This window comes from Monodelphis domestica, chromosome 4, assembly GCF_027887165.1.
Source record: "Monodelphis domestica isolate mMonDom1 chromosome 4, mMonDom1.pri, whole genome shotgun sequence".
NCBI classification, from domain to species: domain Eukaryota; kingdom Metazoa; phylum Chordata; class Mammalia; order Didelphimorphia; family Didelphidae; genus Monodelphis; species Monodelphis domestica.
Window position 1 is genome coordinate 190423683 of NC_077230.1, and position 17394 is coordinate 190441076.

Genomic DNA, 17394 nt, shown 5'->3' on the forward strand with positions numbered 1-17394 from the left:
CAATTAAAAAACAAAAAGGGGGGAGATGCCAGGAGCCATCAAAGACCATGCTGTTTTTTTTTTTGTTTTTTTTTTTTGACACAGTCCAAATGGAAACCAGGGACTGTGAAGCAGCCTCCAGGAAGGATGGAAACATCCACTGAAATCCCCCTAAGTGACTTTCATTATTAACATCCCCTTATTATTGGAATTAACATGATTATTATTCTTATTTAGCCCCAGGAAAAATAGATGAGAGCAACATGCTTGCAGGGTTAATACAGATGTCCCACTCTATCCCCCTAAGATATTACCAGGAGAGCCCACTTACAAAATTAAACCAAAGGATTCTTATATATGCACGTAGATAGGACCCTCTTTTCTAGGCATAAAAACTTTTGGCAAATCTGTGCTCTGAATTCCTTAACCTATATCTGGGTCATGTTGATGCTACCCTCTGATCCTGCACTAAGCAACAATGTTTTGTTGACTATCTCCCTAGATTTCCTGTCTGTTGTTAGGTTCCATGGAAACATGTATGTTGAGAATGAAACTGTGTGCCATGTAGTTGTGTGATCATGAGAGTATACAATAAAGCCAGCACTCAGCCAAGGTGGATCAGTTTATCCTGTGAAACCTGTGCTGCAGGTTAAATGCAAAAGCTTCGTCCATCCATCATTTCACCAACACCATCCCACCTCCCCTGTGGGAGGCTGGCCCACCCCAAAGCAATCCACATCCAGAGAAAGAACGTTGAGAGCAGAAATGCAGAAGAAAAACATATGATTGATCATGTGGTTCGATGGGGATAAGATTGGGGTTTTGATGTTAAAAGATCACTCTACTGCAAATATGAATAACATGGAAATAGATTTTGAACAATGACACATGTATAACCCAGTGGAATTGCTTGTCAGCTATGGGAAAGGGGAGGGAAGAGTGGGGGTGGGGGTGGGTTGGGAAAGAGTCATGAATCATGTAACCATGGGGAAATATTCTAAATTTAAAAAAAAAAGAAATATATACAAATGTTCCACTTAAATTCTATCCATGTGGGCTCCTTATCAGGAATTAGGGATTTAGAGAAGCAAATGGTCCTACTAAGGCTTCAGGAGCAATGGTTAGTTTTCAGATTGGGCTCTGCTGAAGCCTAAGCAACCACAAAGCATCCTTAAGGTTCCCTGAGGACATACCTAGGGTCAGGCCTGGAGATGGGACATCCTGGATTCAAGTCTGTCATCTGACTCTTCCTAGCTGTGTGACCCTGAGTAAATTACTTAAACCCAATTTACCAGCCTTTTACCTTTTCTGCTTTGGATCCAGTACTTAGTATCTTTTCTAAAGTGGAAGATAAAGGTTTAAAAAAATACCATCAGGACCTATAAAATACTAGATCTCTGTTATAGCATGGTTGATTTTTGTGTATACACATACACACACACACATATTTCAGGGCAACACATATCTCTGAAACATAAAGACCTACAACAAAAGTCTGATATACTGCTATCAATCTAGAAGGCAGGAGTTAGCCCAAGAGTGTGCCTGAGCCAGTTCTAAAATGTTTACATTTTTGGTATGAACATTTACATCTAAGAAATGTCAATCACTATAAATTAGGGTTTGATTTATTGTTTTATTGATTATCCAGATTAAATAAAGTGTTAATAATCCAGAAGGCAACTAGCTGGCACAGTGGATAGAATGCCTGGCTGGAATTAGGAAAGACCTGAGTTCAAATGTGACCTCAGACATTTACTATTTGTGTGACCCGGGAAGGTACTTAAACCTATTTGCCTCAGTTTCCTCATCTGCAAAATGAGATGGAGAAGGAAATGGCAAACTACTCCAGTATCTTTGCCAAGAAAACCTCAAATGGTACATGAAGAGTTAGACATGACTGAAATGCCTGCAAGCAACAAAAATAATGCTGAATTAAACTTCAAAATTATATGTATTTTTTTCTTCAAATGATCCCAGTTGTTAAACATTGAACATAAATATATAAACCAGCATACCCCTATAAAGCTCTAGAAACAATGCTTGAGCTTCAGCAGGAGTATAGTAGAAGGGCCAAGGAATGAAATCATTATCAAACAGGAGGCTAATAATAACAAAGGATGAAGATGAAGATGATAATTGGCAGTTATATAGCACTTTAAGGTACGTAAAATGTTTTATATCCAGTATCTGATTTAAGCCTCACATTACCCCAACACCACTCTTGTAAAGAAGTGCTGCACACCCCCTCTCCCAGCTGATTCATGACTGCTCCCTTACCTGAAACTTCATTCCCAATATCATACCACGGATTCCAGAATATGAGAAACAAGACAGAAGTCTCCCACAGACCTACAAATAGGGAAATCCTGGCTCCAGCCATTACAAAACCAAGGCAGAGTTCAATAAATGAACGAGCCTCTACTCCTGCTGACCCATAAGAATGATTATATCTCACATAGCATTGAACTTAGCATTAGAAAGTGACTCGTTTTTCAGTTGTTTCAGTCATATCCTGAGTCTGTTTCTACATAACCCCAATTGGGATTTTCTTGGTGAAGATTCTGAAGTGCTTTCCCATTTCCTTCTCCAGCTAATTTTACAGAAAAGGAAACTGAAGCAAACAAGGTGAAGTGCCTTGCCCAAGGTCACATAGCTAGCAAATGTTTAAGGACAGATTTGAATTCTGGAAGACTAGTCTACCTGACTTCACAGCTGGCACTCTATCCATTGTACCACTAAATCCATTGAACATAGCCAGGAATTTATGGGTTGAATGAAAAACTTCAGGCATTTCACATTTGGGTAAACAATAGCCCCAATTTTGAAATAACTACATATACATTATGAACTTGATGTAATTTCATGACCACATGGATAATACTGTCCATGGGTTTTTTTTTTTGGGGGGGGGTTGGCAAAGATACTGGGGTTGTTTATCATTTCTTTCTTCAGTAGGTTAAGGCCAACAGAGGTTAAGTGATTTGTCTAGGGTCATATAGCTGGTAAACATATGAGGTCATATTTGAACTCAAGTCTTTCTGACTCCAGGCACAGTACTCTATCCACTGAGCCATCTAGCTGCCCCATCATTCTGCTACATGTCAACATAATTAGCTATTTGAAATGGTCTCATTCAGTATTTTATATTTGGGGCTGTGGTTCCTGACTCCTACACATTCCTTTTCCTTTGGTATTCATCTTTTTCCATATGTTTAATCAATACTTGATTCTGTTGAGTAAATGAATGAGAAAAATTGTTTTTATTAGGTCTAAATACTAATTGGTAAAATATGGAATTCCATTGGCAAGCACTACCCGTAACCTGGACATTAGGAAGAAAATCTTATGGAAACTTCTAAGAGGAAAACAGCTCCCCAGAGAAAGAAAGCAGACACAGTTTGAAATAAAGGAGTTTTTTAAAGAAAAATTCATATTACTCTCAAAGAAAAATGTCTCCCTTTTACCCCTAATTTCAAGAAGCACATCAATGCTTTTTTGTTTGTTTTTGTTTTTGGTTGTTTGGTGTTGGTCCCTGTGCCATCACTAGACTTCCAGAATTTGGTGATTTCTAGACCAGACTGCCATAAACAGGTTTGGCTGACCAGGTAGATTAAGAGACATTTGAAATTAGAAATTAATAGCTGACCTCTACTGTGTTCTCTCTCTTTAGGAAAATGTGGGCTACCTCACATCTCTTTTGGCAAAAAGTCTGTTTGCTCACTGGTAAGATACTAAATTCAGTATGTCTCTTATTTCCCTACATTTTAAGTACATGAAAAATTTTTGCCCTGTACTCAATAAATATTTGCTGATGAATGAGTGAACAAATAATCAAATTTCTTCAGAAAGAAGGATGAACTCCTTGCATGGAGCTTGAGAATGTGGGATGGAATAAGACTCAGACTAGTGAATCCTGGAGTTCAAAAAGGAAAGAAAAAAAAAACAATTAATTCTAAAAGAGAAATATTTTATTCCAGGACAATTCTTGTCCTATTATATCAGTAACTTACCAATTATTTGATGATTGCTGTTCCAAATAGGGACACATAGCACTGATCTTATATGAAAGCCAGATATCTGGTCAGCCTAGGGTTAAAAAATTAAAATGTTAAATATATATAACCACTCATCATGGATTTATAATCTCACCAATTTCTAGTAACAAATATTTTGGACAGGTTTAAAATAATTACTGTATGAAAACTGATTTTTAAATTTCATGTACATTCAACTATTTATTTCAACTCTGTTTATCAGAAGACTTCAAGCCTTAATTTCATGTGTTACCTCCTCAATAAGGGCTTCTCTTGGATTATGAAATTTAGTTTATTTTTCTCTTCAAATTACATTTAATCTGCATACACATATGCATATGAGTGTATATACATATATATATATATAGAGAGAGAGAGAGTATATATGTGTGTGTATTATAACACAAAAATATACACACTTGGTCCACATACTAAACAGAAAGATATGTTCTGCAAAGGACAACACTACTTTTTAATATAAATTAATTACAAATTATTAACATCACAAAAATGAAACTCATTATATTTTAATGGCCAGGAAATTGTTACTGATAGAGTCATTCCTGAATCATCTGTCTCTGCATAGTTATTTGTGAGGTCATTATACTCCATGTCTATAATTACAATATGCAAATGTACACACATTTTTCTTTACACTATAAAGTCCTACAAGATTGGCATAATATTGGTTATTATTAATAGCTTAGACAATAAAATTAGAGTTGCTACAAATAAGTAAGACAAATTTAATTGATCAAAAATTGGTTACTATTGTTTTGTCATTCATTTTCGCAAAGGACCAGCCATCATCGGTTAATACTTTGAATTTCATGTGAACTGGATTTAAGTGTGGCAGAATTACAAAAAGTCATAAGCCAAACTCTCTTTCTTCCAGAGTCATCCAAGTCCAGGGGCAAGATAAAATTCAGGATGACTAATGTTGGCCTGGGATGCAGTGGATGACCTCAGTATCTTCGATGTCTAACCAAACTCTAAGTGCTCCATAACACCTGCTTTAGTCACTTTCATGGTCATTGAAAAAAATTGTTCTATCTTCTCATTACACCAAGTGAAAAATTCATATGCTTCAGTAGACATCCATCTAATTTGGTTATGGGTTTTAGGCTACTCCCAACCTGTTTTAGCCATCTGCCCAGATGGTTTTACCAGGGCATGGTCATTATGCATGCTTCAGCTTCTTTGAGCAATAGGTGAGAGTTTAATGAGAGGTAGACACCAAAGGAGGATGAGGAACCCTGAAAAAGGCTCAGCAAGTCCCCTCACCAGAGTGCTAGTCCTACTAAAACACCTCATAAGCGTTGTTGATGTCTGATACCACTCTGGAAAGAGTTAATGATGTTATGAAGATGCTAAATTCAGTTCTTTCCTTGCTACTAAAATAGTGCTAAATAGTCGCACTCTCTAAATTTGAGTCCTTTGGGACAAACTCTAGATTACCTTTCTCTAGTTAAGGCCTGGCCTACAGCAAACAGGTAATTGGAATAAAATTGAAGAGAGCTAATAAGATAAACCTTTTAGATCGAGGCTTGTGTCTTAGACACATTTGCAGCCTGGTGAAGGTTATGGGCCTTTTCTCAGAATAATAGGAGATATTATTGTGATTGTGAGCATTATTATTAGCACCAGTAATAAATTTCAGCTAAAAGTTAGTAAAAACAAAGATGTAATTTTTTTCTTAGCCAATTTCATGGACTGCTTGAAATCTATCCACTGACATCATGGGAGTCTGTGAACCCCAGGTTAAGAACTGTTCTCAACAAAGGCCATGAACAATATTTCATACAAATTCTGACAGAGACAAGAGGATGAAATAATTCCTATTATGAGATAGTGGAAGGAGCTTGGTGTTTGGAGGCAGAAGACCTGCATTGAATTAAAAATCTTCCTTTTAGCAGTGAGGTGATTTTACTTAAATCACTTAGCCTTTACATTTCTTTATTTGTAAAATGTGGATAATGATTATCACGTCTGCTTACTAGGTTGTTGAGAGGATCAAAGGAGACAATATATGTAAAGTTATTTTAAAGGACTATATAAAGGTGAGATATCATTAGCATTGATATAATATAATATATATATATATATATATATATATATATATATATGCCTGACCTATTTAAAAGACTAGGTTTTTTGGTAATCAGATAACATATATAAAATGCTTTTCCAACTGTACAGTGCTATATAAATCTAGCTATTAATATCATTATTATCTCAAAAATTTTAGCCTCTATTCTTTTCATTTTCATGATAACATTTCTCCTCTAGATTTCATCTATGAGTAAAGGAGACACAGTCCTTGTCCTCAAGACTCACCTTCTAAAGGGGAAATACTAAAATGATCCATAAATTCAACCAAGTGCCTATATTCAGCATCTATACTTTAATCAATCTGAAATGCATGACTTCATCTGGATAGATACTCTCTCTGCTGACTCAGATGGCAAGTCCTTTCCTCTTCTTTTTAATATACAAACTCATTAGTAGTTGCTTGTGATCAAAAAAATTCAACATCTGTGGTGAAATTTCTGATGAGGAGTTAATCAAGTCAGTCTTCAATTCTCTCTCTCTGTCTCTCTGTCTCTCTGTCTCTCTGTCTCTCTCTCTCTCTCAGCTTCCAGAGCTCAGCCTTTGTGTGAATAGTCTTCCAGGTCTTGGAGTCACCCTCATAGTTATGTTAAGGCATCAGAGAAAATGTTAGTGGAGTCTGGGCCACCTACAAATATTTTTTAATGAACTATGTTTTAATTGGTATTCTTTCATCCATACCTGGTAGTTTTTCTGTCCAAAATATAAAGTAAAAAATTTGATTATTATTTTTTTAAGAGACTGGCATATTGTGTACAATTTCTCTTTCACAGAAGGCCAGGAGATCTCATTCCAAGGAAAAGGCACACCTTTATTCTAGCACCAAGGACAGTGCCTTGAACATAATAAAATCCTTATATATGTTTATAGAACTGAATTGAAGTAAGAACAAATATTTTAATCAGAAGGTCCATTTGACTGCAAGGTAGACTGAAACCATCCTGTAGCTGTGAAAAGAAGAGAGGGGGCTGTGCTCTGAAGGAAACTTGTTGATGTCTGGTAGTTTCTACTTAGAATTTTCTGATAGGACTAGAACTTTCTTAGGCTGGTTGCTTTAGTTCCTTAAATTTTCTGATATATTGGGGACCCAATTGGATATAAGCTCCCCAAGGTCAGAGACAATAGCATCCCAACATTTCTAAAGAAGGAAATCTTGAAATTCCAGAATCAACCTACCATAGTATATCATAGTAGTAATTATAATAATAAATAACTAGCATTTATATAGTGATTTAAAATTTGCAAAGAGCTTTACAAATGCTATCTCATTTAATACTCACAACAGTCCTGTGAGATAGATGCTATTATTATCCTCATTTGATAGATGAGCAAAATGAAGCAGAAAAAAGGCCAAGTGACTTTCGCAAGGTTCTATGACTAGTATCTGAGGCCAAATTTGAACTCAGATCTTTCTGACATCAGACCAAACACTTTTTTCCTCTAAACCACAAAGTTGCCTCCAGTAACAACCAAAACCCCTTGCTGACAGCAAAGAGTTTGAATATGAACTAGCTACCAATTCCATAAGAGTCTTCCACACTTTCTGCCCCCCCTGCTCACCTATTAGCATGAATCAACACTAGTCACTAGGTCCAGGGTCCTTGCTCCAATTTTCCAGTGCTTAGTCCTGCTGAACCCAAATAATAACCTTATAAAAACCCACAAATTGGGTTGGGTTGGGTAGTCCTAGCACACTTGATCATTTTTCACTATCTTCCATGAACATCTTAATTTTGTAATAAGTATGTCCCCTCGATAAAGCTGACCTGCTTTACTACTCTTTTGTGTGTTTTGTGTTTCCTTGTGTTCCACTTTGGTATTATGAACCTTCCTAAAACAATATCATAACATCATCTCACTTCTATATTTGTATCTTCAGTCCTGAGGCTTTTGTCTCACAGGCAGCAGGTGTTAAAGGGAGTAAAAAAGAGATAGATGAAAGCAATTGTCCTGTTATAGGACCAGTTTGGTAGTAGACACCATAAGCATGGTTCCAGGATTTTCTCCATCAGCATTCTGCCAGCTCTGCCAGTAGAAGAGAAGGATGTTGGAAATTATCCATTGGTAGGGGTTCATAAGATAGGAGAGAGATATTAACTACCTATTGTTCTTGCCTTAATGAATCCTTACACAGATCAAGGAGGTCATTTTTATGTAATTCCCAATTTACAAGGTACACACGAAGGCAAAACAAATTTCTCAGCAGTACTGAGACCTAGAATTTTGAAATGTCTGTGCAGCATCCCTGAGTATTTAGTCAGAGTGCCTTACATTTTGCCACTAATAAGTAAAAACAGGGTTATGATATCCAGGAAAAATTATGGGCACATATCCCAGACATAGAAAAGGAGAGAAATCAAACATCCCCAGATAAACTTAACACAGTTACAAAAGGTGCCATATATCTCCAGTCAGGCTCTTCCCCTGGAGATTACTTTCAGCTAGGGATCTGAACGACGGGTCCCCTCTAAGAGGATAAAGCAATTTAGTTTGCAGTTGTATTAGTCTTCTGTCTTGAAGGGAAATGATTATATAGTATTTTAACTTGTGAAGTCATTTGAAGAACTTAACACTATATTTCCCATTTCATATAATCTTAAAAGGAGATTTCAAAGGACAGGGTGGTTTCAGTCTTTTGGTTGAAAGCTTTGTTTCCATCCATCACTTTAGATCTTGAGTACACTTATGACTGACAGCTAGGTACTGGGGATACAAATCAGAGTCATTTCTCCTCTCAAGGAACATACATTCTTCTGGAAGGACACCCTGGGAATCTGGATAAGTAAATACCATGTATAATAAGGGTGTACTGACAACTGAAGGACTCCTGAGAGACCTCTGATAGGGGCAACTCTTTGGAAGATCAGCAGGAAATAGATGGAAGTGATGAGGGGGTATTCTGTAGGTCTAGGAAATGACCTTTATAAAAGACATAGCTTTATTCTATCTACAGGAAAAATACAGTTTCCCTAATTCTTCACCCACTCTTCACTGTCTGTGAATGAAATCTTTCTGACAATATATCCAGAAAATAATTATTGATCTTTGTGCTTGAAGGGTATTACCTTTCTTTTTAGCTAATATAAGTAGTATTCCTTGTTGTCATGAATTGTAAATTTAAAACAAATGTAAAAATGGCAGTCATTAATCAATCCATGATATATTAAAAGCAGATATATAGTCCCAACAAGGAGATGGCATATCTAAATGCCCCATATCTTGTTATCCAAAAGTAGTCCAAGGCATGAACTATACTTGCTCTAATGCATCTTTTATTAAAAAAGAGTACCCATATGATATACTTTTTGATTACTTTTTGATATGCCTCACTTGTATTTATCTCAAAACTGATGCTGTTAAAGGGGCATTATAAGTGAACCTGGATGCAAAAATCTTAAATAAAATACTAGCAAAAAGACTATAGCAAATTATCACAAGGATTATTCACTATGACCAGGTGGGATTTATACCAGGAATGCAAGGATGGTTTAATATTAGGAAAACCATCCACATAATTGACCATATCAATAATCAAACCAATTTTATCCCAAAGAGATAATAGGGAAAAATACTTGTACAAAAATATTCAGTCACGTTCTTTGTAGTGGCAAAAAACTGGAAAATGAGGGGGTGTCCATTGATTGGGGAATGGCTGAAAAAATTGTGGTATCTTATGGTGATGGAATACCATTGTGCTGAAAGGAATGATGAACTGGAGGAATTCCATGTGAACTAGAAAGACTTCCAGGAATTGATGCAGAGCGAAAGGAGCAGAACCAGGAGAACATTGTACACAGAGACTGATACATTATTGCACAATCGAATGTAATAGACTATTCTACTAACAGCAATGTAAGGACCCTGGACAAACCAGAGGAACTTATGAAAAAGAACGCTATTTTGATATCCAGAGAAAGAAATGCAAGAACAGAAATGCAGAAGAAAAATATAAGATTGATCACATAGTTTAATAGGGATATGATTAGGGTTCAGATCATTCTACTGCAAATATGAATAACATGGAAATAGATTTTGAACAATGATACATGTATAACTCAGTGGAACTGCTTGTCATCTCCAGGAAAGGGGAGGGAATATGGGGGGAGTGGGGGATAATGAATCATGAAACCATGGAAAAATATTCTAAATATAAAAAGAAAAATAATCAAACCAACTGAAATCACTTAATTATCTCAATAAGTGCATAAAAAGTCTTTGACAAAATACAACACCCATTCCTATTGAAAACATTAGAAAGTATAGGAATAGAAGGACTGTTCCTCACAATTATAAACAATATATATTTAAAATCATCAGCAAGTATCATCTGTAATGGGGACAAGTCAGAAGACTTCCCAATAAGATCAGGAGTGAAGCAAGAATGTCCATTATCACCTCTATTATTTAATATTGTACTAGAAACACTAGAGGTATCAATTAGAGAAGAAAAAGAAATTGAAGAGATTATAGTAGGCAATGAAGAAACAAAACTATTACTCTTTGCAGATGATATGATGGTATACTTAAAGAATCCTAGAAAATCACGTAAAAGGCTAGTGGAAATAATTAACAACTTTAGAAAGTTGAAGTACAAAACAAACCCACATAAATCATCAACATGTCTGTATATTGCCAACAAAACCCAGCAACAGGAGTTAGAAAGAAAAACTCCATTTAAAGTCACTCCAGATAACATAAAATATTTAGAAATGTATCTGCCAAGATAAACATAGGAATTATAATAACAAAACTATAAAACACTTTCCACATAATTAAAACTAGATCTAAATAATTGGAAAAACATTAATTGCTCATGAGTAGGATGAGCTATATAATAAAAATGACAATCCTATCCAAATTAATGTACTTATTCAACACCATGCCTATCAAACTACCAAAAAACTTTTTTATAGAATTAGAAAAAATTATAACAAAGTTCATCTGGAAGAACAAGAGATCAAGAATATCAAAGGAAATAATGAAAAAAAAATGTGAAGGATGGGGACCTAGCAGTACCAGATCTTAAACTGTACTATAAAGCAGTGGTCATCAAACAGTATGGTACTGGATAAGAGACAGAAGGGTGGATCAATGGATCAGATTAGGGGTAAATAACTTCAGTAAGCTAGTGTTTGATAAACCCAAAGATCTCAGCTTTTGGGACAAAAACTCACTATTTGACAAAAACTGCTGGGAAAATTGGAAAGTAGTATGGGGAAAATGAGGTTTAATTCAACATCTTATACCCTATACCAAGATAAATTCAAAATGGGAAAATGACTCAAATATAAAAAGTGAAATCATAAATAAATTAGGTGAACACAGAATAGTATACCTGTCAGATCTGTGGGAAAGGAAGGAATTTAAGACCAAGAAAGAGATAGAGAACACTGAAAAATGTAAAATTACTGGCTTTGATTATGTCAAATTAAAAATGTTTTGTACAAACACAACCAATGCAACCAAAATTAGAAGGAAAGCAACAAACTGGGAAAATTTTATTAATAAAAATTTATAACAAAACTCTTTGATAAAGGTTTAATTTCCTAAATATATAAGGAACTAAGTCAAATTTGCAAAAAATCAAGCTATTCCCCAATCAGCAAATGGTTAAGGGACATGAATAGGCAGTTTTCACATGAAGAAATCAAAACTATCAATAAGCACATGAAAAAATATTCTAAATCCCTCCTGATTAGAGAAATGCAAATTAAAATGCTTATGTACCACCTCACACCTAACTGACTGGCCAATATGACAGCAAAGGAAAGTGATAAATGTTGGAGGGGGTGTAGCTAAATTAGGACACTAATACAGAGCTGGTGGAGTTGTGAATTAATACAACCATTCTGGAAGGCAATTTGGAATTATGCATAAAGGGCTTTAAAAGAATGCCTGCCCTTTGATCCAGCCATATTACTGCTGAGTTTGTACCCCAAAGAGATAATAAGGAAAAATACTTGTACTAAAATACTTATAGCCACCCTCTCTGTAATGGCAAAAAATTGGAAAATGAGGGGGTATTCATTGATTGGTGAATGGCTGAACAGGGTGATGGAGTACTATTGTGCTGAAAGGAAAGATAAACTGGAGGAATTCCATGTGAACTGGAAAGAACTCTAGGAATTATAGAGCAAAAGGAGTAAAACCAGGCGAAAGTTATACACAGAGACTGATACATTATGGCACACTCAAATGTAACAGACTTTTCTACTAGCAGCAAAGCAATGATCCAGGATAATTCAGAGGAACTTATGAGAAAAAATGCCCTCCATATCAAGAGAAAGAACTGTGGGAATAGAAACATAGAAGAAAAACATATGATCAATCAAGTGGTTTGATGGGGATGTGATTGGAGTTTTGATGTTGAAAGATCACTCTACTGCAAATATGAATAACATGGAAATAGGTTTTGAACAATGATACATGTATAACCCAGGGGAATTTCTTGTCAGCCCCAGGAGAGGGGAGGGAAGAGGGGTGGTAAAAATCATGAATCATGTAACCATGGGAAAATATTCTAAATAATTAAAAAAATATTTTTTAAAGAAAAATTACAGATGTCAAGAAGATAAAAAGGTGTTTCTCTAATCCCATAATAATGCCATAGTATAGTAGCTCATTTCAGTTTCAAGATGACTTATCTTAATGAGATTATAGAGCTAAAGAGTTGTGGGTACTCAGTGAATTTTTGCAATGTTTCTATTCTTGGAAGAGGTCTGTTCTAGATGTTTCAGAGGATCCAAGATAAATAAGACATTGCTTATTATCTACAGTGAAATTAAACCAAACTTTTAGGTTGTGGTTCATCTTAATTTCCAGGAAAATTGAGGTTAGTGGATTGCTGTAGCTTGGGAGTTCTGAGTTTTAATGAACTGTGTCTGCTAGATGACTATGCTCAGTTTGGCATTAATATGGTGAATCTCTTGCAGGGGCTGCCAGTTTACCAAAGGAGGGGTTAATAGGATCATGACAGAAATGGAACAGGTCAAATCTTTCATAATCATCAGTAGTGAGGAAGTGGGTCAAGATGGCGGCATAGAGGCAGAGAAAGTTCAGACCTCTAAAAACCCTTCCTTACCAATTACAAACTAAATGCTCCCAGGGGACTAAAAACCAAACCTAACAATAAGACAGAGCCAAGGAATCCTCCTGCTGGACTCAATTTAAAAGGAGATTTTGGCCTCAGGGCACATCCAGCCCAACCCAGCAGGACTTAACCCCATCAACAGTCTTCAGAGGTCGGGAAGCTCAAGATCCAGCACCCCTTCCTCAAAGACTGCTGGACTTTAATCCAATCAAAGCCTCGAGGGAACAGGAAAGGAAAAGCTCCAATACCGCTCCCTCACAGACTGCACTGAGAGACTTGCTGACAAAATTCCAAGAGGGAAGACTAACAGAAAAGTCCAAACCCACAGATCCAACACATAATGAGAGGAGCAAGAGTGCAGGCAACTACAGGGGGGAAAGAAGGGGCAAATATGAGCAAACAACAGAAAAAGAAAAAATAATTTACAATTGACAGCTTCTAAACAGGCAATGAACAAAGAGGAAATGGAACAGAGCAGGAGGAAACACCAAACAATAAAAACAGAAATCCCAGCGAATTGGACATAGGCTTTGGAAGAACTCAAAATACAATTCAAAACACAATTAAGAGAGGCTGGAGACAATTGGGAAAAGAACTTAAAAACTAAGATTAGTCATCTGGAAACAGAGGCACTTGAACTAAAATGAGAAAAATACTGTCTTGAAAGCCAAAATCAACCAGCTTGAACATGAGGCAAAGGAGATGAAAGATGAGGCAAAGAAGATGAAAGATGAGACAAAGGAGATGAAAGATGAGGTAAAGAGGATTAAAAATGATCTCCAAAGAAAATCAGACCAGAAGGAGAAGGATGACCAAAAATCCAGGGATGGAATCCAGTCTTTAAGAACCAGAATACAACAACTAGAATCAAGTGACTTCACAAGGCAGCAGGACACTATAAAACAAAATTTAATGGATGAAAAAATTGAGGAAAATGTAAAGCATCTCATTTACAAAACAGACAATTTAGAAAATCATTCAAGAAGAGACAATCTAAAAATCATTGGTCTACCAGAAGACCATGATAAAAGAAAAAGCCTGGACATAATACTATAGGAAATTATTCAGGAAAACTGCTCCGATATCCTAGAACAAGAGGGGAAAAGTGGAGATTGAAAGAGTCCACAGATCACCTCCTGTATTTAATCCCCAACTGACAACACCCAGGAATGTTATAGCCAAATTCAAAAACTATCAGACCAAAGAAAAGATATTGCAAGCTGCCAAGAAGAAGTCATTCAGATACCATGGAACTACAGTGAGGATAATGCAGGATCTCATTGCATCCACACTGAAGGACCGAAAGGCATGGAATATGATATTCTGGAAAGCAAGGGAACTAGGTCTACAACCAAGAATCAACTACCCAGCAAAACTGACTATATTCTTACAGGGGAAAGTATAGTCATTTAACAAAATAGAAGAATTCCAAGCATTTACAAAGAAAAGACGAGACCTGAACAGAAAATTTGATGTCCAAGCACAGAATTCAAGAGAATCATCAATAGTTCATTAAAAAAGAGGGAAAAAAGAAAAATAAAACAAAACAAAACAGAAAAAAACAGTTTTTATAAGAGACCCAATAAGTTAAAAAGATATGTGTCCCTATAAGAAAAGAGGTCATTGGTAACTCTTAAAAATTGTTATTACCACACAGGCAACTAGAAGAAGTACACTTAGAGGGAACAATAACAAACTATATAGGATGAAATAAGACATAAATAAGTATATAGATATATGTGTGCATAAATACATATATGTGTGTGTATTTATATGTATATGTACATATATATGTATAACTAGAGTTAAAAAAGAGGTCAATACTAAAAGAATTGGGAAAAGAAACTGAAGGAGGTAAATTTATATGTCACAAAGAAGCACATGGTGGGAGGGGGGAGAACATCAATACACTGGAAGGGTAAAGATGTTGGAGATAGGAAATACTCAACTCATATGTGCATTCAAATTGACCAAAGAGGGAAGAACAATCCAATCCATTAGGGCAGAGAATTGATTTGCACCCTATAGGAAGTAGAAGGGTAATAAACGGACTGGTGGGGAAGGAATCAGTACAAGGGAGGGAGAGGGTGTGGGGTAGTTTAAAAGGATTGTAAAGAAGATAAGGGGGAAATAAGAAGGGAGGGGGGGGTAGAAAGGGAAGTAAAATAAAGGTGGGAATTAGGGGAACTGATTAAAAACAAAACATTGGTGTAGAAGGAAATAGTGAAAGAAGAAAAGGCAGGACCAGGAAATCAAAATGCTGGGAAATACACAGCTGGTAATCATTACTCTGAATGTGAATGAAATGAACTCATCCATAAAACATAAGCAAATAGCACAGTGGATTAGTGGATCCAAAACCCTCCCATATGCTGTCTACAAGAAACACACATGAGGAAGGTATATACGCATAGAGTCAAAGTAAGAGGATGGAGCCATATCTATTGGGCATCAACTGATAAAAAGAAGGCAGGAGTCACAATCATGATATCTGACAAAGACAAAGTAAAAATAGATATGATTAAAAGGGATAGGGATGGTAATTACATCCTGATAAAAGGCAGTATAGACAATGAGGAAATATCAGTACTCAACATGTATGCACCAAATGGCATAGCATCCAAATTTCTAAAGGAGAAACTAGTGGAGCTCAAGGATGAAATAGATAGAAAAACTATACTAGTAGGAGACCTGAACCTTCCTCTATCAGAACTAGATAAATCAAACCAAAAAATAAATGAGAAAGAGATAAGAGAAGTGAATGAAATCTTAGAAAAATTAGAGTTAGTAGATATGTGGAGAAAAATAAATAGGGACAAAAAGGAATACACCTTCTTTTCAGCAGCACATGGTACATTCACAAAAATTGACCATGTATTAGGGCATAAAAACATTGCAAACAAGTGCAATAGAACAGAAATAATAAATGTAACCTTCTCAGATCACAATGCAATGAAAATAAAAATTAGTAAGGGTACATGGAGAGGCAAATGAAAAATTAACTGGAAATTAAACAATACAATTCTTCAAAACTGATTAGTTAAAGAACAAATCATAGAAAAAATAATTTCATTGAAGAAAATGACAATAATGAGACATCCTTTCAAAGCCTATGAGATGCAGCCAAAGCAGTACTCGGGGGAAATTTACATCCTTGAGTTCATACATTAACAAACTAGAGAGGGCAGAGGTCAATGAATTGGGCATGCAAATTAAAAAAAACTAGAAAGTGAACAAATTAAAAATCCTCAGATGAAGACTAAATTAGAGATCCTAAAAGTCAAAGGAGACATTAATAAAATTGAAAGTCACAGAACTATTGATTTAATAAATAAGACTAGAAGCTGGTACTTTGAAAAAAAAAACAAATAAAATAGACAAAGTACTGGTCAATCTAATTAAAAAAAGGAAAGAAGAAAACCAAATTGGCAGTATCCAAGATGAAAAGGGAGATCTCACCTCTAATGAAGAGAAAATTAAGGCAATCATTAAAAACTATTATGCCCAATAATATGGCAACAAATATGGCAATCTAGGTGATATGGATGAATATTTACAAAAATATAAATTGCTAAGACTAACAGAGGAAGAAATACATTACATAAACAACCCCATATCAGAAAGCAAAATTGAACAAGCCATCAAAGAACACCCTAAGAAAAAATCCCCAGATCCAGATGGATTCACAAATGAATTCTATAAAACATTCAAAGAACAACTAATCCCAATATTATACAAACTATTTGACAGAATAAGCAAAAAGGAGGTGTACCAAATTTCTTTTATGACACAAATATGGTTCTGATGCCAAAGCCAGGCAGGTCAAAAACAGAGAAAGAAAACTATAGACCAATCTCTGTAATGAATATAGATGAAAAAGTCTCAAATAGGATACTAGGAAAAAGACTCTAGCAAGTCATCATGAGGGTTATTCACTATGACCAGGTAGGATTCATACCAGGAATGCAAGGATGGTTCAATATTAGGAAAACCATCCACATAATTGACCATATTTACAAGCAAACCAACAAAAATCAAATGATTATCTCAATAGATACAGAAAAAGCTTCTGACAAAATACAACACCCATTCCTATTGAAAACACTAGAGTATAGGAATAAAAAGGCCTTTCCTAAAAATAATGAAGAGTATCTATCTAAAACCATCAGCAAACATCAT

At 35.6% G+C, this 17394-nt stretch overlaps 1 protein-coding gene across 1 annotated transcript in view; it reads right to left on the reverse strand.

The window, feature by feature from the left end:
* The window catches only part of PDE11A (phosphodiesterase 11A), a 523355-nt gene that overhangs the window by 222530 nt on the left and 283431 nt on the right, over nt 1-17394 (reverse strand). Inside the window, exon 7 of the mRNA XM_001377248.4 lies at nt 3993-4068. Within this exon, the coding sequence (XP_001377285.1) occupies nt 3993-4068 (76 nt within the window). The remainder of the gene's footprint in view (nt 1-3992; nt 4069-17394) is intronic.